General features: G+C 36.4%; 1 protein-coding gene across 4 annotated transcripts in view; it reads right to left on the bottom strand.

Annotated features, from left to right (window-relative positions):
• The window catches only part of Gabra4 (gamma-aminobutyric acid type A receptor subunit alpha4), a 74906-nt gene extending 47583 nt beyond the window's left edge, over positions 1–27323 (bottom strand). The window contains exons 1-7 of one of the 4 annotated variants that reach the window (XM_074042320.1): positions 26830–27312; positions 26321–26439; positions 12478–12545; positions 11117–11337; positions 10870–10952; positions 8224–8367; positions 4176–4328 (exon numbers count right to left, since the gene is read on the bottom strand). In XM_074042320.1, coding sequence (XP_073898421.1) covers positions 4176–4328; positions 8224–8367; positions 10870–10952; positions 11117–11337; positions 12478–12545; positions 26321–26439; positions 26830–26915 — 874 coding nt within the window. In that variant the 5' untranslated portion in view covers positions 26916–27312. Of the gene's footprint in view, positions 1–4175; positions 4329–8223; positions 8368–10869; positions 10953–11116; positions 11338–12477; positions 12546–26320; positions 26440–26829 lie in introns of all 4 variants that reach the window. The other 3 variants (XM_074042319.1, XM_020155067.2, XM_074042318.1) reach the window with 3 other exon arrangements.
• Between the last annotated feature and the right edge of the window lie 498 nt (positions 27324–27821).

Here is a 27821-nt window from a genome sequence, read left to right as displayed (position 1 = left end):
AACTAAAAAATGTTTCTTCTTTTTCATAGCAATTGAAATGTAACTGTTGTAGAATTCAACAGTGTTCTACAACTTTCTAAAATATATAAGCAGAGCATTTCTTCTAATGTCATAGAATTGATACAGAAAGCACTTATAAGTAAAATATGAAGAGTGCGGTCCAAATAAGAATGCTACTTAGTACTCAGAAAAATCTAAAGAGACCATAATGTGTTAGCCAAAAAGGAAACCTAAATTCAAACATAAGAAACCTAAGACTCCCCATGCTAGTTTATAAATTTTCTTTTGCAATATAATGATTTCTCCTGAGAAACAAAAATTATGGTTGGTCTTCATCTTCCACTAATATTGAATAAGCAGAATACTAATGCCAGTCATTAAGCAATAAATCCAAAAGTCACATTCTGATTATTTAGGGGGGACAGATCAATGAGTTCATAATTAAATGATGTGTGGACACAGATATAAAAAAATCTAGATATGAGGTTTCTTTCCATTTTTTCTTTCATTTTTGGTTCAGTTTGATTTTAAAGTTTACAGAATAGCTCTCGAGAAATTATGGTTTCTATTTTATGACTGTTGGAAAAATTAAGAAAATGGCTGGCATAAATAATTGGGTTAAAATTGGTTTAAAGGTGGCAATCTCTGTTAAGAGGTTCTTTGTTTGGTGTCCAAATTTGAAGAAAGCACTAGAATGACATGCTTATTACATGGGGCTTCAGGTGGAATGTTTGGTTAAATAAGCACCAGTGGACTAGCAAATAGAAACCAGTCCTTTAGGTTAGAATTCATGCTTTCTCTGCATCCATGAACAAATTGCTGTTTTGTAAGTGGCTTGGGTGACTCTACCCTGAAAACATTTCAAAGCCATACTTCTTTTTTTTTTTAATATGTTCAAGAATTCATGCCAGACTTTGCATTTAGAATGCTGAATATACACCATATTGGCTGGCCCAGGAATTGAGACAGGATATGTAAGAGTAGGCTAAGACTGTACACAAGAGTGAATTTTTGGCTGGCCATTCTGAGAAAATGAAATAGCAGTGGTTTAGATATGCCAGCTGGCAACTACTTGTGTTTAATGTTTTACCATACTGGAATAATTAGAAAACTTAAAGTCATACAAGTTTGGAGATAGAAGGGCTTTAAAAAGAATTTAGCATACTCTGCTTCTTAGATTTATGCTAATGTTTTGGGGGTTAGTTTTTGCATGGACTCTAGTAATATCTCTGACCAAGCAGATTATTCCATTATAAATTAAAAGGGAAATGAGAGTTAAGGAAGAAAACACTAACCCCGAATTCATGTTCACCTAAATCTCACATGAAATAGATCATTCATGTCCCAAAGCCATAAAGACTTTACTTTCCTAGGAAATCGCTGTTTTAGATTCACAATGAACAGTCATTCTGACACATCTTAAGGTTTTGAAGACTTAATTACTGACATAATTTTCTGATCAATCGAAATCAGTATCTTGGTAGATAGGCACAAACAGAGATAAATTCCAAATTCCAAATGCAGATCCTACTCACAAATAATCTTCAGCACACATCCAGACAATCTCACCCAGCAGCTCTGAAATGCTCCACAAGCTCCCACATCCCACACCCCCTGTAAAAACAGAATTACTGAGTTCGCAAAGTTAGACAGATAGTGTCTTGGATCCACCAATTGTAATTGTGTGACAATACAAGTTTCTTAATATCTTTGAGCCATTTTCCTTATCTATAAGAAATTAACAGGGCCTACCTGGTTGAATTATTGAGAAAGTTAAATAACATAACCCCAGTACTATATAGCAAATCTTGTCATGATTGGCATTGATAATACTACCACTCTTACTGCATGCTACTTAATTTCCTTATACTTTCTTGTATTTAGGGGAGGGCAAGTGAGATAGAACAGTAGTTGCCAGTTTGTAATTAGTCAAGAAAGCATTCAAAGTTTTTCAACTAATTCAATGGTACTGAAATACTCAGTTTATTCACACTATAGTATCAAGCAGCGATTCTCAGAAGAGGTAGAGGCTGACATGGAATGCTTTACTAGTAAATAGTACTAAAATAGTATGTATTGTGCTAGGCATTATTTCAAGTATTTTATTCAAATTAACTCAATTTGCTCAGAGCAATTGCCCTATGAAGTAGGCTGTTTTAACATGTGAGGAAATAGGCAGAAGTAATGAAGGTTATATCTAGTAAGTGGTAGACCTGGGTTAAAACCAACATCTATTACCTCCTCATCATGGGTATCTATGACAGATTATTTATTTTCTGCCCCAGTTTTTAGGCCCATAGAAAAGTATGATTATATGCAGTTTTTCTTATTTGTAAAGCCTTAAATAAATATAACATTTTAAAAGATTTAATGATGCCAGTTCCTAATATTTTAATATTTTTGTGCTGGAATAAGTTATGGGACTTGAATCTGTGCTCAACTTCAGCAATTATTTCTTGCCTAGTTAGGCTGCCTCTGAACATGATGTGTAAAGACCCAATATTTAAAAAAGCATCAAGAACTTCAGAATGCCTGGTAGTACACACTGGAAAGATATAGGTTTTCTTCAAAAACCAGTGAAACCAAGTCTGAACAAAATAAGTCTCTTCTATTCAAGAAAAGTATAAAAGAGAGTAAGTAACATACAATAATTGTATCATGCACCCTGTATTGAGGACTATACATAACTCTTTAAATTCTCACTAGTCTGTGAGGAAGACATGTGCTAATACAATGTTATGGATGGAGAAAATAAATGGCAGATTTGGATTTTAAATCCTGCTCTGTTAGCATCCAAAGCTTACATATACGGTTTACTCTCATTTTCACCCCTATATTTAGCAGCTAAAAATTAGTCCACACTTCAAATACACAGCTACACCTTAACTGAAAGCTCACAGCTCTACCAAGCACATAGTATTATTTTCCATGCTCACTTTGACATCACACCTGCCTCCCAACATTCACATGCATATGAGTTTCTCCAGTAGGACTCAAATACCTTCAAGATTAAAGGGTGGGTGGTTATCTATGGAGTACTTCAGATTCATCAAAGACACTATGACATCCTATCTCTAAGAGGATAGGGAGGTAAATGAAAAGTTCCTGTTCCTTCCAATTCTTATCATCTTCCTTTAGCTGTTGTAGGATAAGGTACTTTGCACCATGGCTTTGACACTATCAAATAGAAAAGCAAAGGGAAACTCGTCTTTTGTAAGAACTAAGCCTCCATTCCTGAAAAACTCTGTTCATTTTCCTTCTAATCCCATCAAGAAATGCTCTTGCTACTAACAATAAATAAAAATAGAGGAAAAAATAGATAAAATTATAAGTACTTTTATGATATAGAAGTATAACTGATGTATAAAAGACTTAGTTAACAGTTACAAAGGTTTTACACTCTTAAGCCAGGTTTGGTAACACACACTTGTAACCCTAGCACTCAGAAAGCAGAGGCAAGAAGCCCCTGAGGTTGAGGTCAGTCTCGGCCATATGTTGACTTGTTTATACCATGAGATCCTGCCTCAGACACAAAAATAAAAAATAAACTATATACTCATATGTTCTGAACTTCATATCATATAGAACTCTATATAGGAAACCATACTGAGAACAAAAAGAATAAGTATGTTGGCTTAGAAAAAAAGTTATGTAGACAGAATATAACAATGAGTTTATAAATTAGGCACATAATACCTTCCAATTCAATACATTTAAACCATTTGCATTTTATTTCCTTCATTAAAAGCTAAATTATCCTAAGACTTTCATATTCATTCAGCCATGAATTTTATTTGTTTTATTTTAAGCTCTCAGTGCATTCATTTTAACACCTAGATATAATTTTAATTCAATTACACAGCATTATGCTAGGAGGCCAAAAATATCACTGAAAGTGAAATTATATCTAGATTCACACTTAGTCTTCACCTGACTGGTTCTCAACAATGGAAATCTGATGGGACCTCAGAGGAAGAGACAAAGTGCCCATACCGCCCCAAGAATTATTACTTTTCATTGACTAGCTAAAAATGAAAGCTTATATTAGTCTTTATTCAGTAGAAGTTGATATATTAGTCTTCAGTATTTTCTTAGAAATATCTAAGGGCTATTCTCATGAATCATAATCAAAACGTAATGTATACAAAAACACCCAAGAAATGAATTGCTATTACCAAATACAGTCCTAGCTGGAACGGACTCCTTATTTATCCAGAATGAAACTTGAGAAAGGATCACTGTCATGATGCATGGAATATATGTCTGAATCATAAAATAGCCCATCTTTCTTCTGAGGTGAAAGTAAACTGTCATTACAATGTATTCACCTGCAACAAAAATGGAAATGAAACACATTATTCGTTCTGTAGGCAATTGTTCAATGGCTTCATAATCAGAATTCAGACTAACAAACAGTATTTTGAACCAAAAAATTATGCTCTGTGCCTAATACAAACAATGAGAAATACATACCTTCCTACCGGGGGTACAGAACAGGGAATGGAATGAGGGTGACATTGGAAATCATTACTCAGAAAAACACTTGTTTAACAATTTAATAAACTGGACTATGACCTTTTTAAAGTTTTGCAACTCTTTCTATCTTAAAAGCCTAATACTGCTAAAGCAAATAGCTTTTGTTTTAAGAATTTTTTGAGGGCAGATCTTATATATAACTTCTATAGAAAACCACTGGAAAAAATGGAAACACATATACACACACATGAAAATATACAGCTTAATTTTTGGAAAGAAATGAAATGTATATATTTCATTCATATGTGAACTATATAAGCATTACATAAATGTAAATATATATCTCATTCATATGTACTTCATACACATATACACATAGAAGCTTAAAGAGGAGCTGCCTTAATTTTAGGAAAGGGCTGTATTTCTAAGTATTAGCTCTATGAACAAAAATACAAACAGATATGTGTAACATAGAGGTATAACTTAAAAAGCTAATCAGTGAAAGAAGCCCTAAAATTTCGGGAAACTGCTGATAAATATTTTACTGTTACACCTGAAAGCAGCACATTTTTGTTTGCTTTTTATTAGCATATTATAGTTGTACAGGGGGTGCATTGTGACATTTGCATAAGTGTTTACAATATATATTAATTAGATCCACCCCCTCCATCTCTGAAAGAAGCATATTTAGAAAGTTATTTAGGAGGCACTGACCTTGTTCACAGACTGAAGTCCAAGGTTCAGAAACCTCAAATCTCCCCAGATATGTCTGAAAACCCCATATACACACTGGAAAATAAAAGTCTTTCACAAAGCTTTTCTTTCTTTTTCTTTTTTTGTTGTACATATTAGAAGCAATGTGCCTTGTTAGAAGGCTTCTGTTTAGTTTCATAATTGATGTGAAGAAGATATCCTCAAAATGATGATAGTCTCAACGGGTGTTTGAAGATAAAAGCCATAGGAATATATACAGGAGCAGAGTATGAGGACTTATACAAAATAGCTTTAATAGAGGACACAGTAGGCTAAAATAAATTTTTAACAAGAACTCATACAACAGTTTTATTTTTCACAATTAATTTACCCTCATTTTATTTATGCTTAATTTTCTAAAGCATCTTATTGAGGTATGATTAACATACAAAATGCTATGCATATTTGACTATACAGTGTCATTAATTTGGAGATTAGTATACACTAGTAAAAACCATCACCACAACTGGTCTTAAAGCTGTCCATTGCCCCCAAGAATCTCTTCCTACCTACTAATGTATTCAACATGGTATCATTAACAATAGACATTGTGTCAGACAGTAGCCATCTAGGCCCTTTGTGTGCCCTTTGACCAGTACCTCATTTTTCCTTTTCCCTCAGCCCCTGGTAACCACCACTCTACTCTCTGATTCTATGAGTTTGACTATTTTTATTTTTTATTATAGTGAGGTTTAGACCCAGAGCCTTACCCATGTTAGGCAGGTACGCTACCACTTGAACCATGCCCCCAGCTCTTTTTGCTTTGCTATTTTTGAGATAAGGTTATGAATTTACACCCTGGCTGGCCTGGATAGCAATCCTCCTATTTATGTTTCCCATGTAGCTGGGATAACAGGCTCAAAAAACTGTGTCCAACTTTTAATGGTTGAGATGAGATCTCAAGAACTTTTTGCCTGAGCTGTCCTTGAATCTCCATTCTCCTGAACTCCATCTCCCAAATTTGACTATTTTAGTTTCATTGTCCCTTCACACCATTACTCTATCAACTTTTTTCTTAAAACAAAAACCACTTCATCATTTCACACCTTTGTTCCAAATCTTACAATTACTACTAATTTTCAAATAATATAACATTCTGATATGCATCCAAGACCTTGGTTTTCAAGGTGGGTGCTGGTGGCTCACACTTGTAATTCCAGCTTCTTGTGAGGCTGTGATCAGGCAAAAAGTTCATGAGACCCATTTCAACCAGTACCTGGGTGCAGTAGGATGCATCTGTCATCCAATCATGGTGGGAAGCATAAAATAGAAAGATCACAGTTCAGACCCGCCCAGCCAAAAATGAAAGACTCTGTCTCAAAAACAACCTTAGCAAAAAGGGCTGGAAGTGTGGCTCAAGTGTTAGAATACTGGCCCAGCAATTGTAAGGCACTAAGTTCAAACCCCACTACCACCAAAAAAGTAAAAATAAAAAAGCTTTTCAGAACTCAAAATGCCTGTGTTTGAATTTTAGATTTTCCATTTAATAGTTGTATAGCTCAAGAAAGTTATATAAATATATTGTATGCACACATTCCTCATCAGCAAGATGAAGATGGTAATACCATCTACTTCAAGAGTGGTGTTATGATTTAAATATGAAATGTCCACATATGCTCATATGTTGAAGTCCTGATCCCCAGCTGGCGGCACTATTTTGGGAGGTTGTAGAAACTTAAATAAGTGGATGCTAGCTGGAGGAAATAGGGGCAAGCCTCTGAAGGTTATGTCTTCTCCCTGGCTCCTTCCTCCTCTCTACTTCCTGGTTGTGATGAGGTGAACAGCTTTCCTCCACCATGCTCTTCCCGCTAAGATGTTGCTGCCTCACCACAGGTCTAAAAGCCATGACACTAGCAGGCGATGGACCGATACCATGAGACAAAGGAATCGCTCCTCCTTTATAATGTTTCTCTTAGGTATTTGTCATAGCAACAAAATGACTAACACAGGTGATTATTCAATGAGTTTAGAATGGTGCCTGTAAGATAGCAAGAGCTGAATAAATTTTAACTATTGCTGTGGTCTGGGTCCTCAAAATTCGTATGTTCACACCTAATCACCACTATGGTGCATGGCATTAGAAGTTGGCTTTGGAGGGGGTGGTTAAATCATGAGAATGAAGACATCATAAATGGGATTAGGGTCCTTATAAAAGAACCCCCACCCCCCACCCCCCACCCCATCTGTATTCCCCAGTAAGAGTCTTCATGTGAAGACACCTGGCTCAATTCTCTGAACCAGGAAACAAGTTCTCACCAGACACTGAAACTGATGACACTAATAATCTTGGACTTTCCAACTTCCAGAACTGTTAGAAATAAATTTCTGTTCATTATAAACTACCCAGTTTATGATATTTTTGTTATGGCAGCACAGATGAATTAAATAAATATCATTAATATTTTTTCCTGGTGATACTTGTATAGAAGGAACAATTTTAGAACAAGCAATGATCTGCCAATTTTCACATTAAATATGATAAAAGCTAAATCCTATGATTCATCCCATTTACATTTCAAAGACCAAGAATCATCAATAATAGCCATCCAGCTACTCATGTAATAACAATTTTAATGTCTACCCTTAATAAACCATGTAATTAAGCTTTAGCTTTTGCTTTACTTTGGAAAAGAGGGGAAGGTAACACTGTAAAATTGGGCAAGACTAAAAAAATTGTTTTTCAAAAACACCAAAGAAGCAAAGCCAGACTTCTTGCTCAAAATTTTGTTGAAAATAGTTTTAATGTATTTTATTACTGACTTTTGTTTCTGAGTAAGAAAACCAACTCACTTCTCACATCTCACCAACTCAGAATTTATTTTAAACTGAAATAAGACTACAAGTATAAATAAGCTGTGGTTTATACATCAGTTCTATTTCTGGAAATTTTTTGTTGTTCCCATATAAACACTAGATATTTCAATGAAAAGGCTAGGACAAAACTCTATTGCTGAGACCAAATAGCATATTGAGTTTAACCATTAAGCATCTCACCTGTAATCGTTTTGATCGTTTCACTTGACACTGTTTGCCCAATCAGGTCATACTGAACTAAGCTGGAAGACTCCTTGGGCACCTCTACTGACTTCTCAGGACCTTTGGTCCAGGTGTAGATCATCTCGCTCTTTGGATATGCATCTGAGTGAGAGCAGAGGAAGTGCTTAGAGTCAGAGCTCTTATTCTGGTCAACACTTAATAAGACACATGTCCAAGAAAGACGGAATAAGTGAAAACCATTTTTATTATGATTTATTCAAACATGCCTACAATTTTGAAGACTACACAAATTCAACAAATAACCTTGCAACTCAGCAGGATTTATTTTTTGTGTGCCAAAGAATTGGAGGAAAGACTACAAGTAAGGCATGTACCCAGCTACTTCTGAATCAATATACTTAAACGTGTTTCCATGCCAATAAGCTAGGCAGCTGGAAAAGAGCAGCTATATCAAACCCCCAAAATAGTACTGCCAAAATCCAATTTTTTTACTGTCTTCCAGAGCTTGACCAACACTGACTTCTTTCACACTAATCCAGTTCTACCATTTAGAAATGTACCAGATGCTGCCTCTAAACACACAATAACAAAACAAAAACAAATCCTACTGGTGGGCGAGCTCTGCAGGGGTCACCTCTTCTACTCTCAGCTTCTGAGCAATACCCATTATATTTGGGAACCATTCTATAGGAACAACTGGCTATGCTGTTTGTAGCTCTCTGGGGAATATAATTACACAACCAGTTCCACTACCTTTAAACACTTAAAATCACAACATTTTCTCTTCTATCTTCAACAAATATTTCCCAGCGGCAATTTGAGCCCATTTTCTATTATTCGGTATTCAGTGCAAATGGAGACCAGCTGCTTGCTTACCAGTCTACCCAGAACAGATAGCTTCACTCCCCTACAATCTTTCCTAAAATTATTAGAACACAGGAGGTCCTCCGTGGAATTGTTTAATTCTACAAAAGGAGTTCATATCCAGAAAGACTCTCTTTATAAACAACCTAGCAAAGCAAAGTGTGAGGAGTGTGTTGTCATTAAGTATGACACAGTTATGTATCAGCATTTATCTCCTGAAATATATTCACAATCATTTATTTAAAGTCCTAAACACTATGTTCTTGTCTATGATCTTTTAAAGCAAGTATCCTTTTCTTGGCTAACCCTACCTTCTTACAATATTCTTTTTCATTCCTGTTTTACTCATTCCTCTGAATTATAAACATAGCAGTGTTTTCTTCTCCATCTGGAAAAATTAAGGGTTAATTCTCCCAGGAAAATTACATGCTGACTATGATGTGCTCTCTTTTAAATCCCCAATCCAAAAAACTCGCCTTCCAAAGCATGATTTCTTTATTTTTCTACAAAGCCCGACTGTACACCAACTATGCTCAAGTCACTGGGAAGCATAGGAGGTAGAGAAGACTTCATCTAGATAAGAACTCTCATGGATGAAATTTAAATTATTACAATACAAATGGATTTTAATTGTGGCCCCAGTGAGATCACTCTCTATGTATTTTTCTGTTTTTATCTTTTCTCATTAAACCATTGGTCAGGGAGCAAATGGCTTTCTCTAGCTTGCAGTTAGCCCACCTAATACTGTGATTACTAGGGTTATAAAAAGAATGGTGACTGCCGGTTCTCATTAAGTTAAGCAATGAGCAATGATAACAGCAGGCAACAGTTTCACAATCAGTGCAACTGAAAGTCTGAAGCAATAGTAAAAGCCAGCATCTATTTTTGGTAGATTCTGATTGAAATGAATGTATGAGGCAGACCTTAGAAGAGCAATCACATTTTGTTACCATTTCAGAGAAGGGAGCTTCAGGAAAGACTTTCATATTCTCTCCTATCCATTCATCTCATCGTCTTGCCTTCATTGGTACAAAATCTCCCAAACACATCTACTTCACACTTGCTCCTTGAGTACCATGCTACTCTAAGCCACTGCCATCCTTCCTCACATTAAAACACAACTCTAGCTCTCCTCTGCTTCCACTCCAATCTCTCTACAACCCATTCTCTACACAAATGTCAAAGAGCGCCACACCACTTTGCAAAACCTTTCAAGGCCTTCCCCTTGGTTTTAGATAGACTCCAAACTTCTAAATGTGGTCTACAAGGTGCTATATTCTCTCAAACCGCACCTCCCTCTATGCTTTTGCCATGCTTCAGCCACTTTTATACTAACGGTGCTACTTATAATGCTTTAACTTATGACAGAAAGTAATGAGCCTTATTTGACTTTTTCCAAGCATAGACTCTGTTTGCAACACGAATTATTAAATTTCCAAATACACACACACATAACAAATGGAAACAAAAAATTCATACTTTCTGTTATATCACCAACATATACATACATTTCCATAGGTCTCTAAATTTTCCCACTGACCACAAACCTATTAATTCTAACTCAGTCTCCATCTGTAAAAACAGGTTTTTGTTTTTGTTGGGGGTGTATTTCTTTAATTAAAAGTATTAATAAACAATCTCCTAAAATCAGACCTTGGATGATTGTTTGTCATGGACAATGATTTAAATGCTAAATTATGGAAAATCACATATATATGTATATAAAATATCAGTTTACATGAGGTAATCAGAAATTTGAATGATTTTCTTATAACTTACAACTCCCAAATTTCAAAGGGCATGCATGACCATCCATGGGAAAATCCACCAATCTCATGGGACACTCTGCACTTATGGTGAGTCTGTGATGGAAAAAATGTAATTAAATAAAATCAAGCCCTTATTTAAATTTATTTTATAGGTCCCTAAAATGGAAGAGAAGGAAAGAAGGTAGAAAACAAGGGAAGGAGGGAGGCTGGAGGAAAGAGGGAAAATAAAAGAAAAAAAGGAAAGAAAAAATGTTTACCTCATTGTATATAAAATAGTGCCATTTCTCATAATTCTAAAAAGCTTATTTGGAGCTGTCATATTATGTGAGACAGATTTCTTTCCATTCCTGAAGAAAGTATCAGGGGTCCATACTTTTGTTACCATCATATTGTTCAATCTCAAAATTTCAATGGGTCCATCATACTTTAGTCTTTTGTCAATCCACGTCTGTCTGAAGAACACATCCATTGTGTATTCCTAGGAAAATTGGTTTGTGACATATGCAAATCACAGATGATTCCATATATATATACACAGAAAAATGCAATAAATTCTAGTCTCTTCCCAATTGTAAACAAAGACTGCGTATATGAAGTGAAATTTATAGAAGCAGAAATGATCATAAATCAATAGAACAAAAAGATTATCACTAATTAGAGTACATTATGGCCATTTTGATCCCTTCATTTTCTATATTCATAAAAAATAAATTACCATAGATATTAACCATTCAAGAATAATTATTATAATTTAATAAAAACTGCCCAAAGTAGATATTTATGGCTGTGCTTTAGAACAGATAGCAAAAATCAGTTAATGTGTAACAAAAATCACTGCATAATTAACCATAAAATGATAGGCATTTCTTTAAGATGAAGTAAAATAGATAAAAGATAAATTTCATTTTCACAAAGTTTATTAAAATTAGTCGAATAATACAAGGGTTTCAAAGTCATTAGAAACTTAATGTCAAGGAAAAAAAGTAGGACTAGAGGAGTAGCTCAAACTGTAGGCGTGCCTGCCTAGCAAGCAGGAAACTCTGAGTTCAAACCCCAGTGTTACCAAAACAACAACAACAAAAAATCAAAACAGTAAAAGTAGATTCCTTGTCATGTTAACTAAACATATTTAACACAAGATAGTACAACAGACTAGATGAATTCTTGATTCATGCTTGGTACTAGAAACATCCTTAAGCACATAAGAGAGGGAGGGACAAAAAGGCTAGTGGTAAGATGAGAAGAAAGCTAGCAATTGGGCCAACATGAAATACAAAATGAAATTAGGACTACAATACAGTGTATAGAATTAGTTCATACTAAAACTAATTCTAGTCTCTAATTTTCTACTAGTCAGTAGTTTCCTAAAGAAAAACAAGGTTGTGCTATGTGATTAATATTAGGAAAGTTCTTCTCTTTGTTAAAAGAAAAACTTTAAATCAACTATCAAATATTAGAGCTCAAATGCAAATAGTATCATAATCTTTATAAACTTTAATTAGGATGTTCTTTGATTTCCTAGCTTTGTGTGGTTGACAATAAAATAAATAGTAATTGCCTCCTTTCTGGCATGTTTCTTCAAACCTCAAAAGGTAAGTTAAGTTTCCCAAAAACCTACCATTTCAACATCAGAAACAGGTCCAAAGCTGGTGACATATATATCAGTTTTCACTTCTGTAACAGGACCTAGTGAGTATGAAGTAAATAAGTGTGAAAAAATAATTACCAATTTTACAGGCTTGGAGGGTTAGACAAGTAAAGAGTAAATGCAGATATGCTAGAACATTTTTATAAGCATCTTAATTTTTCAGTGAGATAATGAATTTCTACAAATAGTACAGATTAAAGTACAGCCAAACCAAAAAGCAGTGTTTACTTAACAGTCAAAAAAAAAACCCCAGTGACTTACCAGGAACCTGTTTCTTCAAAGATACATCACCCCTGGGCACTGTTAGAACATGCAGTGCAGAGACACAAAAGCTTTTAGCCTTTGTGATTCTTTTATAGCCCATCACCTGATTGGCCTCTATAAAGAAGTGAGCTATTATAAAAGAGTAAACTTGGCCGCAGGAGTGAAGAGGAGAAAAATCATAATGACTGCAAGGAATGTGTCTTTGGAGAACTGAGGATACTGATAAAATAACTTTAAAAATGATTCATGACACCTTTAACAAGAGGCACACCATCCACTGGTGATTGGGATCAAAGACAATCTCTTCTGTAAGTCACAGCTACTCATGCTCTGTCACCAACTTGCTGTGTGATCTTGGGCAAGTTACTTAACCCCACAATCGGAGCAACTACACCTTTGTCAAGCAACGTTTTTATAGCGATCAAATGAAATTGCTCAAATGAGATGCTAATCATGTAACTCTCTCATAAAAATACTCATTCCTTATTAGTTTCTCTTCACTTCTGACAATGGCCACTACTAAGATTCTTTCTTATGCCTAAGTAAAACTGGTTCATGAACAAGGATAGAGATGTCTAGGCCAAAGGGAAAGGCGAGGGCATGATGACAATATGGCTAACACAGATTTTAAGCAAAGGAACATTGACACAATCTGGGTTTAACATGATTCTAAAAATAAAGAATTTTGGAGTCCAAAATTTGTCCCAAATACCTTCTTGTATGACCTTGGTCAAGTCACATATCTTCATATGTAAAGATTTTAATGAGTATTAGTAGTATTCATTGAGATAATAAGTATAAATTGCTTTTCCTATAACACAATGTTTGCTCAATGATAGTAGACATAATTATAGACAATACAGCATTTCATTACTAATAAAATTATAGGAATTGATGCCCTCTTGAACTTTGTTTCCTTATACAATGATTTATAACACTGCATGACTAGATACTCCATAACTGGAAATAATAACATCTGTTATTCAGATGGAGTAGCTCCCTTGGATATAGGATGGGAAATTGGATTTGTGCCAAGGAAGGCAACTAACAATTGAAATCACTTACTGTTCTAGTTCTAAAGTTGGCCTCATATTAAATACTTCTCTCTCTAAAAGATGAAGATCAAGCCACACAAAGAAAGAGAGATTCGGAGAGAATGAGAGAATTTTTTATTGAATAAGTAGCCTAAGAAAAATATAGCTTTGGGGAGTATAATGAGAGAAAAAGTGTAGCTCATGCTACTCTATCATGACTTTTACCTTATAACAATTACCTCTTTGGAAAGCAAAGAAGTTAATTAAATTTTTATTACAATGAGAAATTGGAAACAACAAAAATGGTAGTAATAAGCTCACTAAAGCCAAATTGTTCCAGAAATAGGCAATTCAGGAAGCAGGTAGTGTTTGTTGAAACCTAGAAGATAATAGTTTTACTCAAACAGGTTCTAGAGTAGGAGAAACTATTTGGTTAGTTCATTGTGAGGACAATTGTGAAAGTATTGAGAAGTAGAATTACTATATCATTGTAAGTCAGAGCAAGGGAGATGGGTTACTGCAAATGAATAAAGTTGATAATGTCCAAACAAATGAACTATTTGACAAGATTCCTGAGAAACCAAAAATTACTTTGATCAATTTATTAAAATGGTTCTCATAGTTTAACTATATCAGAATTACCTGGAAATCTTGGTAAAGCACAGACTGCTGGACTGTACCCCCAGATCAGCTGATTTAACAAGCATAATGTAGGGCCTGATAATTTCTACTTAAGTAATAGATGTAGACATTTATTCACTTGTTTCCTAGAATAGTGTTTACAACCTGTGTCCTAGAAAATATTAGTATCTTAGACATTCTAAGGAACTGGGAGAGTATACAGGAATGAAGAATTGGGCCAATATTTATCTTCATTAATTTATTGTAAGATGTGTGGTTATATGCTAGTTCTTGGTTCTAGTTATAATAAGAATTTCTAAATTCATATACAACATACTAATTTTTCAGTTGTTTCTTGAAGTGTTTAATGTTCAGAATTAGTATGTATGACATAATTTACTTTACATTGTTGTAAAGTAAATATCTTTGAGATTGAGTGAAATCCTAAAAACCTATGGTTAGTAAAGGGATTTCACTTGGACATTTATTTAATAAGCACTCAAATGAGTACCAGCTATGTGCTTGCATGACAGGCCTTGATGATGCAGTGTTTAAATAAGACTGATGAATTCCTTGCCTCAAGGATCTAACATATTAGTGTGAGAGTCAGAGATAAATAGAAAAGAAATAAATTAAGTGACAGAATGCTATTTCAGGGGGCTGGGGTAGGCTAGTAACAAAGGAATATACTGGGAAGGCAGCTCAAAAGTGCTTTTTCAAATCAGTACTTACATTAAGACCTAGAGCCAAGATGCCCACTATTGACAAATGGATTAAGAAAATGTGGTATTTATACACAATGGAATTATATTCAGCCATGAAGAAGAATGAAATCTTATTGTTCACAAGAAAATAGATGGAACTGGAGAACATCATCCTGAACAAGGTTAGCCAGGCCCAGAAGACCAAAAATTGTATGTTCTCCCTCATATTTGGGCTTTAGATCAGGGGCAATACAGCAAGGGGATTGGACTTTGGTCACATGATAAAGCAAGAGCACACAAGGGAGGTATGAGGATAGGTAAGAAACTCCAAAAAACATGATAGCATTTGATGTCCATTGCAAAGGAACTAATGCAGAAACTTTGAAGCGACAGAGGCAAATAGGAAAAGGAGACCAGGACTAGGGAAAAGGTCAGTTCGAGAAGAATCAACTTAGAATGTAATACATATGTACAGGAAAGCAAAAACCCTTGGTCCTTCTTATTATTGTTTATACTCTCTCTTCAACAAAATTAGAGATAAGGGGAAAACAGTTTCTGCCTGGAAGTGAAGGGGTGGGGGGGAGAGGAAGGGGGTGGGGGAAAGGGAGGGGGGAAGGAGGGAGAAATGACCCAAACACAGTATGCACATATGAATAAAGGATATTAAAAAATAAATAAATAAAATTAAGACCTAGAAGATAAGCAGGAGCCACTGGTAGTGCTGGGAGAACTGTCATTGACAAAAGTCAGAGGTGGGAATCTGCCTTAGTATATTCAAAGATTAGAAATGAGGTCAGCGTGGCTAAAGCAAAGTGAGACAGAAAGAGAACAATTAGAAACGAGAGCTACAAGGAGCTACAGGGTATGTAGACAGAATGCCCACCTACCCCTGAGTCCATATCCTGAAAACTGGCATGTTTCAAGGGATACATTTATACTGTATGCCATGGTGGTTAGTGTTCAAACTATATGGAATAGAATTTGTAAGAATATCAGCAAAAGAGGGAGAGATACATGCAGAGGTTGCTATGGGCTACGTTATGATTCCCTCAAACTCATATGTTGAAGTTCTAATTCTCAGAACTTTGTAATGACTGTATTTGGAGATAAGTCTTTAAAGAGATAATTATATTAATATGAGGTCATTATGGTGGCCCTAATCTAATATGTGTAGTATCTTTGTAAGAAGAGGAGATTAGAACACAGACACAACAGAGGGAAGACCAGGTAAAGACACAAAGAAGAGATGCTATCTCCAAGCTAAAGACAGAAGCATTAGATGAAAGCAACCTTACTGATACCTTGATGCCTCCAGGATTATGCAAAAATGTATTTCTGTTGTTCAAGCCCACTAATATGTGGTACTTTGTTACGGTAGTCCTATCAAGTAAACACAGATGTTAATCATTTTTTGTATGTTCTTTCCCTGGGTTTTCTTCCTCTGATATTCAGTTTGGCTCTGATTTACTTGAAGGCTGTGGGAAGAAGTTTGATTTGTATCCCATAGCCATTGAAAAGCCACCGAGGACTTGATGTAAGGAAATTATATGACTGAATTTTATCTTTTATAAAATCATTCTGGCAGTTGTATATGCATTAGATTTTAGGGAGGCAAGAGCAGAAGAAGGGCTCTTCTAAGAAGCTGTTATCCTAGTCAAGTTAATAGATGATGGTGACCTGGACCAGAGAAGAGGCAGTAAGGGATAGAAAGAGGACAAAGGGCACACATGTGTGCAACTGCTTAAAATGGATGGGTTTTTTTCCCAAGGTACAATAAGAAAATTTGTAACAATTATTATTTATTGCCGATCTAGTATGTGCCAGACAGGATAGTAAGATCTTCCCATACACTATTTCATTTAATCCTTACAACACCTCCAAAGGTACTACTCTCATGAAAATTTTATGACCCTGAAAACTGAGCCCACAGAGGCTAAATGCTATATTCCAAAACCAGAATTCTAATCTCCTTATGTTAACTTAACTTCCAAATTTGTTCTAGCTTTACTACACTGCATGTCATAAAACAATATAGCAATAATTAATGACTTAACTAAATGTGGAATGTTATACCTATTATATAGGATGCTATATACTACTTACATTTCCTGTTTTGTTCAAGAGTAATTTCTGAATTATATTGCTGCAGCTTGTTTTGTTTTACTTCAGCCTGCATGAGTCTTTCTACTCTTAAGGGCAAAGAGAAAATATTAACTTTTAAAATCCCAAACTAGCATAGCACTTTGCCCATACTAGGTGCAAAATAACTATGTGTTTCATTATGCTTCCAATATCTTCTAAGCAGTAATTTAAAAACCCCTCAAGAAGGAAAATTGAGATTCATTTGCTACATTGGTTAAGCTAAAAATATTTCTCGATTAAAGCAGAAACTTTCTTATTTATATTTGTATTCTCCCTCAGAACAAAGTCCAAGCCTTAAATGTAATAGGTTTGTGAAAAATCAGTTGTCAATGAATAATGGTCGCTATGCAATTAAGAATAATTCTTAGAGACGCTTCCTCTGATACTACTGTTTAGGATGTTCAAGTCAACCTTACTAAGGGCATAATTACATAGAAACCAGATAATTTTGAGCTTGGAAAGACTTCTTCCCATAATTGTATATGCATTTATGTAACATCAAAGACATCTTTTATTACAGAATCCTACTTATTTGGTGATAGGGAAATTTTGTTTTTATTCTTTTTTCTTTTGGGGGGGTAGAAGAACTTTGCTAATCCTCCAAATATGGTAGAATAAAGGCAAACAAGGTGATCTTCAACAAGTCTTTGAAAGAAAGAGCCAAGACTGCCAAGATCAAAGTGAGGGAAATACTCCCATTTAATTAATGATTCTAACTTGATGGGAAAGTAAGAAGGCAACTGACCACATACCAGACAATTTTTTACTGTTTACATTAACAGTCACAGACCTGGTGAATAGCCATCCCTTTAAATGTCATCTCCAATAATGGTTTCCAAATTGCTATTACAACATGAGAAAGATCTAAGTATTTTGTTGATTTCAAAATTAATTTATCCTGTTCTCCACATTGCCCCCCAGCTATGAACCTAAGAAAGCATTTCTAGCTTTCAGCTATCCATACCATGCACCCACCTATATCTTAGAAAACACTAGTAGTGTCCAAAAATGAAGTGACTTCAAGTATTTAAAAGCTAAAACAATAAAGAATCTTTAGTTAAATACATAAATCTATAATTTTTGTCATTTACAAAATGGAAATATTAGCTTTCTTAAATAATAAACAATGATAAAAGATATCCATTGACAGCTCCAAGAAAGCAGAAAATACAGTAGAGTTCTAGAAAGTATTTTTTTTACTTCAAAGACTTTAAATATTAATGCCTCTTGTATCATATGATCCTTCTAACAAGAAAAGCTAAAAAGCAACAATAAAATATGGATAAAGTATGAAAATAAACAATTGCAGAACAAAAAATTCTTATGAAAAAGAAAGATTTGGAAAGTTGTTCAACTTCATTAGAACATGATAGGAATCAGAACCTTTCACAATAAAACACCGTTTCAATGGACAAACACACATTTGCCTGATATTCAGGATATATAGATCCTGAATTCCACATTCACTATTAAAGAACTGTTTAATAATGGAAAAACTCTTCAGCATTATCTTGTCAAGTTGAACTCCCACTTACACTAAGATCCAGAAAAATCTATTCCTTGATGTGTATGCAAAAGATACTCTTGCACATTCACAGAGAAAATTTGGGTCAGAATATTGACAGCAATACAATCTTGAAAATAAGCAAAAAGTCTACTTCCAACAGAGCAGATGAATAAGGTGGTTCCTATGCAATGAAAATACCACAGAGCAGTCAAAATGAGCAGTCTACAATATGAGACAATAACAACAAATCTTAACAATATACAATTATCTTTTTAAACACCAAAAGTTACACAGAGCAAGCTCAAGAAAAATATTTTAAATATGCTTTAAACAGTAAAGATAACTCAAAATGATAAAGAAAAGCTATGAAATAATTTAAAACCAACTTAGTAAGGGGGTTACAAGATGATGAGGGAAGTACATTGTAGTACGAAAGATGTTGTCAAGGTTCTACCCTTTGGGCTGGTTGATGGTTTAACTGGTATGCTTATTTTATTTAGATAAATGAATTAATAGATGGGTGAATAGATGAAAAGACAGCCATGTGTAGGCCAATAATAAGAATACATCATCAGCCATTAGTCCAAAATTCAACTATATTCACCAGAGGCTTCTTAGAATAAATATATTTTAAAAGCCTAGATTATAAAACAGTAATGTTTAATGATTTACAAGTACAAGCTAATGTATTTTTGATCTGAAAAAACAAGCTAACAACCCAGTGAAGTGTTACCTAAATATCCATCAATTTAATAATGTCCTGTGATCTGTATTTTACAGGGTCTATTTCAGGTAACATCAAATGCATGTTGTACATTTGTATCCTAAAGAAAATATAAATATATGATAGTGCTAATAATTTTTGAGTTTATTTTGTTTTTTGTAAACTGGGAGAATAAGAAAATTTGTGTTCTAGATTTTATCTTGTTTTCTAAAGGGATTTTCCACTTGTCCCTTGCCTCCAGTCTAATACTAAATCATCCTCTTCTAGGTTATTCACAACAGTACACAAACAAATTATGATTTTCCAGTCCTAGAAAAGGCAACCCTCTTTTTCTCTTCCCTATTAATTTAAATTTCTGGGAGAAAACCTATGCATAGTGTCCCCAAATTCTTCCTTTCTATTCATCCATCATCTATTTTAATCCATTTTTCAAATTCAGGATTCACTGAAATTTTTGTAAATATCATCAGTTTTCCTCTATTGATAGATTTGTTCCTACCAAATTTAAAAGTAATTTTATTTCTCCCATAAAAAAGTTCTCCTGCATGAAACACCTTAGTCTTTTAAATCGAGTATTTAGCCTGTACTGTCAAAGTAACAATAAATAGGTATATAATTTCTTGACAACAAAAATTATTTTTTAAAAGTTCTCTTGATTTTGTCACTTTGCACCTACAATTTTATTTCTCTTTTCCCCCTGTACAAATAAATGCCCAGAACAAACTTCTCTCATTCTCTCTTTAATGTACCCAATCAGACTTCCACACCTACCAGGCCACCAAAACTACTCTTGAAGTCAAGATTTTCTGCTATTGTACCACAGGGACCATTCCTGGCTCAGTCTTCCTGAGACAAAGATTCTTCCTCCTCTTTCTTCTGTTTTAATATTGGAGACATCAAGTCCAATATTAGTCCCCTGATGACGTCCTTAGTCTTAAAATTTTATGTACCAAAACATACCTACCATCTCTAAATTTCGGGTTAAACTCCACTTGAAATTTAGTAGTAATCTCAAACTTAACATACGCACGTACAAATTGTTCATCCATGCCCCTTATCTGCTTCCACAATTGACAATTCCATTTTTCTAAGAGTTTAAATCAAAACTTTAGTCAGACTTTCAACTTCCAACCATATCTTACATTCTAGCTATTAATCCTTGACTCTAACTTCAATATGAAGTAGACTCTAATGTCAAATAGGAGTAGAAGTCAACCATTTCTTAGAAATCAACAGACATCTCTGCCATCCACTTGGATAAAGTGTTCATCCCCTCTTGCCTGGCTTATTGTGAAAAAAAAAAAAAACAAAACTCTTTCTATCCGTCATTTCCTCTGACTGCCTGTTCTCAAGACAGCATTCAAGGTGAGCTTTTTAAAATTAGTCAGTTCAGGACTTGCCCTTGATAAAATCCTTCCAATCACATCTGGTTTGCCTCAAAGAAAAAAGAAAGTTTTCTAACAGCCTACAAGTTTCATACAACCTCTTCTTTTTATCACACTGGCTCCTTCTCATTCTTAACACTGTTCAATGTCCCTGCCTAAATGTGGCTCATGCTTTCACCTACCAATGATGCATGTTCAAATATCAACAATGAACCCTCCCTTACTACCAGAGTTAAAACTTCCACTCCTCTGCTTCACATTACTTTGCAGCAGTTCATCAATCTGTGAACTTCGTAGTTCTCTTATCACTGTTGCTTATTTTCTGTCTCTTCCACTACTGTGTGAACTCAGGAAGAAAGACAGTTGGGCAGTCCTTCTGAACATTAAATAATGCCAGTTTGTCAAAATAGAGATTAAGTAGTCATTTATATTTTCCCTTTGTTTATCACTCATATTTTGCAATATTTTTGTCAAATTAAACCTCTGAAAAGTATCTCATTGTGGTCCACTTATATTCATTTTACTTTATCTACCATACATCTATGTTTCTTTGGAAAGAACAAAAGCCAAAAGCAAAACAAACAAAAAACACAAAAGCTTCTTCATTGATCCCTGTTTCCAATACTGCCCCACCTCTTTTCTAAGCCTTTTCTTAATGTGGCGATCAGATGAATCATGCTGCAATCTAAATCATGCCATGCCAATGTCTCTAGTGTAAGGACTCTACAGGCCTGCAGGTTCACTAAAAGAAGCATCTAAGTGCTTTTAGGGGGTCCCCAAAGGCCTTGCACAACACAGCCTCTGCTTACCATCCCAGCTTAATTCTGTAAGATTCTTGCTCTTGCCTTTTGGTTACCAGCATACTGGACTTTCACTATCTAAATCACACTATTGTATTATCTACTTTGGGCCTTTGTGCTGGCTTTTTAAAAATTCTTTTTCCTGAGACTAACTTTTCTCCAGTTGAAAGACGTCCCTGAGCATCCTTTCTAGATACCTCATCCGTTTTAGTTTCTCCAGTATGCCATTAAATTGTCCCAAAGCATTTTCATTTACTTGTTCTGTTGTTTGTTTCTGTTATTTTTTTTATTTGTCTACATTGCCTAACTGTAAAGTCTATGAGAGCTTATTTTGGATCAGAAGCTTATCTTCACAATTTCTCATTGTTCTTAATACTTTGTATCTGGAGAGAGTGTATCTCATTACATATTGGCTTAACAAATGCCTAAATGATTGAATGTGACAAATGAGAAAAAAATGAAGCTCTATTTTTATGTTGTTGTGTGGATTTGAAATATTCTTTTCACCATATATTTTTAAATATATATTCTGTTGACATTCAATTCAAACAGCTAGCATATGACACAAAACCTTATAGATTGATATATAGATCATGTGGAAACACTGCAAAGATGGTTTGATTTGTGTGGGAGAAATATTCCAAATCAACCTAAATAAATATAATTTTACATATTTACTCTTCCATTTTAAATGGTCTTAAAAGTTTAGACTAAAAGCTCTAATTTCACTCCTTTGGGGGAGATAAAGTTTATTTCATAGCCCTAACAGAGTAACAAGAAGGTTATGCTCAGGAACATGGACTCTTGATAAACAGATGATGGAAAGAAGTCTCAGAAGTGGGCATGCTAATGGAACAGCAGCCTAATAACCTAATAGTCTGAAGATTGGAGTATGAGTTGTGACCTTGTCAATAACTAGCTAGAGGGTTCTGGGGCAATTCACTGGAATTTTTCCCAGCCCTTCTCTAACAGAGAGATAATGCCTACCCTGCTAATCTCTTTATGTTCATGGGATAATCTTATTAGTATTGCATGTGAAATGTTTTAAAAACTGTAGAGGAAGGACTCCATTAATGGGAAGTCCTACTATGTTAGTGATCAGCCTTGCAAAGTTGATAGCAATGGCCTGCTCACATTTCAGAAAGGTTGTGGAAGATGATCCAAAGCAACCATTTGTTTGAAATATTCATTATTCCAGATCATACGCCTCCACACACTGAGATGTACAGAATGCTAAGCAACGAATAAAGAAGGGATGAGGGCATCATTCCTAAGCTACTGTCCAGTGGTTATACCCTAGCTTTGCTTTCTTTTTCGTTTTATGTATGTATATCACATTTATGGCACTGGGACTCGAACCCAGGACCTTGCACTTCACATAGTGTGCTCTACCACCTGAGCTATGACTCCATCACCTAGCTATGCATTTTAAAGAACTCATATGTCAGTGTTAACAGTGGCAAGAGCAAGGGGGAATGATTTTCGAGCTTCATTGTGGAAGGGTCCACTTTTTGCTACTTCCAGACAGATACAAGCAACTTCAGTACGATAGGAACTGACTCATCAGAGGTTGAAAGCACTGTACCCTTCTAGCTTCTCTCAACATGCCTCCTTCCTCCTCTTCTCACCCTTTCCCCTTTTCTTCCCCAATAGGAGAATGTGGAGACAAGAGAGAGGAGATCCTGAAGGGATGAAAAGAAGAGAACCATTTCAGTTCCTTTTATTTCCCCACTACAAGCTGTGCTGCTGAGTTAAAAATACATAATTTAGTTTCCAAATCTATTTCAACCCCTGCCTGGCCTACTGAGCAATCGCAAACCATCCAATTTCAATTCAAATCTTTGCTTTTAGCTTTATTTTAAATAGAACACAGCAAAGTTGTATAAACAGATAAAAAGTAAATGTTCCACAAAGAGCAGAAATAGGATTAAAGGAACCAGGAAGTCAATCCATATTTATAGTGTACTGGTCAAAATTTGAATTGTTTTCATCTTATTTTTAAAATGCCAAACTTTCCACAAAGTACAAAATGTCACAGAATGGATTAAACTTGTGATATCTAGAATTCTGTGCTAACAGCAAAGTTGCTTATTATTTCCGTGGTATACATTAACAATATCATGCAAACAGACAACACATTTTCTGCAGGTGATAACTGCCATCTGGTACATTGGGGATACTATGTATTTGCAGAGAATGACCCACATCTAAAACGTAAATCACATCTACCACCAGATATTTATGAGCAAATGTAAAAGCAAAATCCTAACATTGTGTTATATAGTAAAATTTTAATAATTAACCAACAGATAATCCTCCAATTAGGACAAATTCTACCCCCTCTCACAAAGCTTTAAAACTATCTCCAGGTGATTAATGCAGACAGATTGGCTGGCAATGACAAGTATGATGACTAATAATGCCCGTGAGACCTGCAGCAGTATTGTAGTTAACCAAAACCAGTAATGGCTTACACAGATTACTTTCACTCATTTTATTGTCTACAAGTGTTATAAGAGAGTACATGGCAAAAAGGACCCATTTCTAATAGATCCCTTCTTCCTTTCAAATTATAACTTCTTTTATAACCAACTAAGCAGGTATTATTTTAACTTTCAACATTTAATAATACCATATAGCGCCAGCTGGTACTTTCATTTTTTCATTTCAGGTACATCAATTCTCTGATGAATATTTAAACTACATGTGAGTTGATGCTTTTGTTAGTTTTTTTCTTTACCTGAAATGTCAAGTTTAAAACCTCTCTGAGCAGATAAATCCTCTTTCATTGATATAATATAGTCTCACATGGAATCATATCATCTCAAACATTCTCCACCAAACTATTTTTGATCTAAAATAATTTCCAAGTCACTTAGGAGAGATCATGCATTGACAAATGATTCACTTCTCTAATGAAGTCTCTTTTCAGATCTGCATGAAGGCAAAGGCAGTGTGGGCAACCCATCCCTGGATAGGGAATGTAAAAAGAGCCAGAAGAAATCTTCACCCTTCTCATCCATCTTTATCACTGTCAACACACAGATACTAAATTAATACTCTCACTGGCTTCCCAAAACTTCCTCAATAAAATCCAGAAAAAAAATGACTTGGAATTCAGAAAACCAGATCCCAGGCTATCATTAATATGCTATGTGCCCCTGTCTAAATCCTTTCTTGTTGTCAGTGTCCTCATCTGTTAAATGAGAAAGTCACTAAACTTCAAAGAATCATTACTTCCATTCCATCCAACTATGCTAATGACTTTCTAATCACATCTAAAGCTGTCCTGTTCTCCAATCGTTTTCTTCCTCTATTCTCCCACCATCTCTCTCCTATACAGCCTCCTAGGAAGCATAAAAGTCCTCCATACTTCTAACGTTATGTGATACTCATCACTTCACATAGTATCTAATACAAGCCCAATCCAAGTGGTGGTTTTGTCTTTTAAATGTAAAATCCAACCTACGTTCACATCCTACCTCTCATTTACTAACTGTGAACATGAACCTTTTAATAAACTTTCCAAGCCTTGATTTCTTCATCTGTAATATGAGGATAGGATTATGGCTTTCTCTTGGGGTTGCTGGAAGAATTAAACAGAGTAATGCCTGCAAAATACCAGGCCTCTATGAAAACTAAATTGCTTAAATAAATACAATATTAGTCATTATTGTTTACTAATATTATTGCTACAAGAATCTAAGCTCTGTTGAGATCAAGACTACATCCTATTCAGATCATTTGCTGCAGAACAATTAGTGCACTGGAAAGAAGAAAGAATGTGTCATAAGATGACGTGGGCCAACCCCATGAGTGGGATCCCAGAAAGTCACTTCTCACTGAACTGGACTGAGAGGCTCTTTGAAGTGAAGGATTATATCTTAAGATTTCTATGAGCCTAATGCCTAGCACAAAGCTTGCCATGTAGGTTTCATTATATATGCAGATATGAAAAAAAGGAAAAGATCAACAGTACTGTTTATTAGGCCCTTTGTAAACATTTGCTAAAGGAAAAAATAAAGCTGAACACTTTTGACTCCAAAGCCTTAGGAGGGAAACAAATGCCACCTCCCCAAAGAAAGTAAAAAGAAGATAGGAAAGGTCTGTGTTCCCTGGCAGAGAAGGCAGCTTCTGCCCCAGATTCTTTTCCTAGGTAGAACACAGGCTGGAGCTTTGGCAGAGAAAAGGACACATAGAAAGAGAGGGGACTTCGCACCAGCTGCCTCAAGTGCAACCTACTCTGGACAAAGTGGCCAGGTTCAGGGAAACTATTCTCGGGGTGCAGGGCAGAGGAGCAGCAGAGCTGAGTTCCCATTTTTGACTCTTCCCAGCCACCCCCACCCCGCAGTCAGGTCCCAGGGAGGTAATTAGTGTGGGGGAGAGGCAAAGCTTCTGAGGGGGCAGGCAGATGGGAAAGTACTGGTGGGGGCGGCCTTCTTGTCATAGGTCTCACTAAGAGAAGAATGGGGGGGGAGGTTGAGGAAGAGAGAATGATGCCGGGGGAGAAAGAGAAAGATTGTTTTTCATTTTTGCACGTGAGACACATTTATTGATATTCCCACATACAGACTGACAGGCAGACCAGAGGGGGACAGACAGACACACTTGCGAGTTTGAAATAGTTCATACCCCCAAATCCAGGACGCAGCCTGTTGTCATAACCATCTAGCAAACTGTCCAGGATGCGGGTAAAATTTTCCGGGCACAATTTCTCCTCCTTTTGGTTCTGTCCTGGAGATTCGTTTAAACTGCAATAGCAAAAAGAAACAGGGGCGGAAAGGATTATTTTAAGAATGAATCTGAAAACAGGTGGAATCAGGTTTGCCTTCTAGGGAAAGAGTCACTTGCCCCAAGCTAAAGGAGGCAGAGCTGGGGGTTGGGACGTGGAAGACCGGAATAGGAAAAGCCCACTCCCGGGCAGCACACATCCCAGTACCCATATGTTTCTGCTTCTTGCACCCGACGCCCCTTGTCCTCTTCCCTGCCTACGCCGTCACAGAAACGCTTGACTTCAGTCCATGATATTACAGCGAAGACAGGAAGGTCTAGTTTGCTCAGGGAGGAGTGGGTGGCCACAGGGGTCCTGGATCTGGCTACTTGTCCCATCCCCATTTCCCTCAGGATCCCAGGGAACTCACCAAGCCGCCAGGCAAAGGAAGTGCAGGAGGGCGAAACTGACTCCTGAGCACAGTACGATCGCAGGCACCTTCTGGGCAGAAACCATCTTTGCAACATGCCATACTTTAAGCCTGTGCACGCTTCCAGGCTCTCAAGACGTCCTGGGCACGGTGCGAGGAGAGGGCAGAGTGGCTCCGCGGCGTGCGCACCCTCGCCCGCGCTCACTCGCCCGCGCTCCGCCAGCCCAGCCGCGGTGGGCGTGTGTGTGCACGCGGACCCGGGAGGCGGGACCTGCCTTTCTGCCCCCTCCTTCCCTCCTCGGCGTTCCGTGTGGATGTGGAGCTGTGCAAACTGCTCCACACCCTTTCGTGCCTGTACCATCAAGGTTCTGGGGTGAACTGGGGCGCGACTACGATGCAAGGCTAGGCAAGCAGATTCCAACCTGTAACTCCTCCAGGAACCAAAACCAGCGTTCTCAACCCCTCCTCCCCGTCAGTAACGCATGGGGTCGCCTACAGCAGCAGTGCGTGGCTTCCTCTTTGCTGTCCTGGCTCTGCTCCCTACCCTCTAGCCCGAATTTGAATTTAACCAATGAGGCGCCTATCTCACTGGTTGTGTGAGGACCTGTTTGTACCCACTGTCAAGGCTGGAGGTGGAGAAAGGGTGAATGATCGGGATTGCTGGGCCAGGGGATGGGAGGCAGAGATGAGAAGAGGGGATCAAGTCTAGGCAGACTGGCAGAAACCGCCCTTGGGACCCTCTCCTTTGGGTCCTAGGACGTCCGGTGGAGACCATGGCGGGGTAGGAGCTTGCGGGGGATGGGGGGAGGAAAGAAACAAGAGATTCCTCCAGATAACCGAGGTCACAACTCCCTGGGTGGACGCTTGCCAAACTGTTAGGAAGTGCGCTGGAGCCTTGCTCTGCAATCAAGGCCTTTGCCAAGCTCCAGCTTTACGGATAACAAATTCCCTCACTCAGCATCCCCAACAGGCACATGCATACCCTTGGCTTC

Source organism: Castor canadensis, chromosome 9, assembly GCF_047511655.1.
Source record: "Castor canadensis chromosome 9, mCasCan1.hap1v2, whole genome shotgun sequence".
Lineage (NCBI taxonomy): Eukaryota > Metazoa > Chordata > Mammalia > Rodentia > Castoridae > Castor > Castor canadensis.
This window is presented reverse-complemented; position numbering and strand designations above follow the sequence as displayed.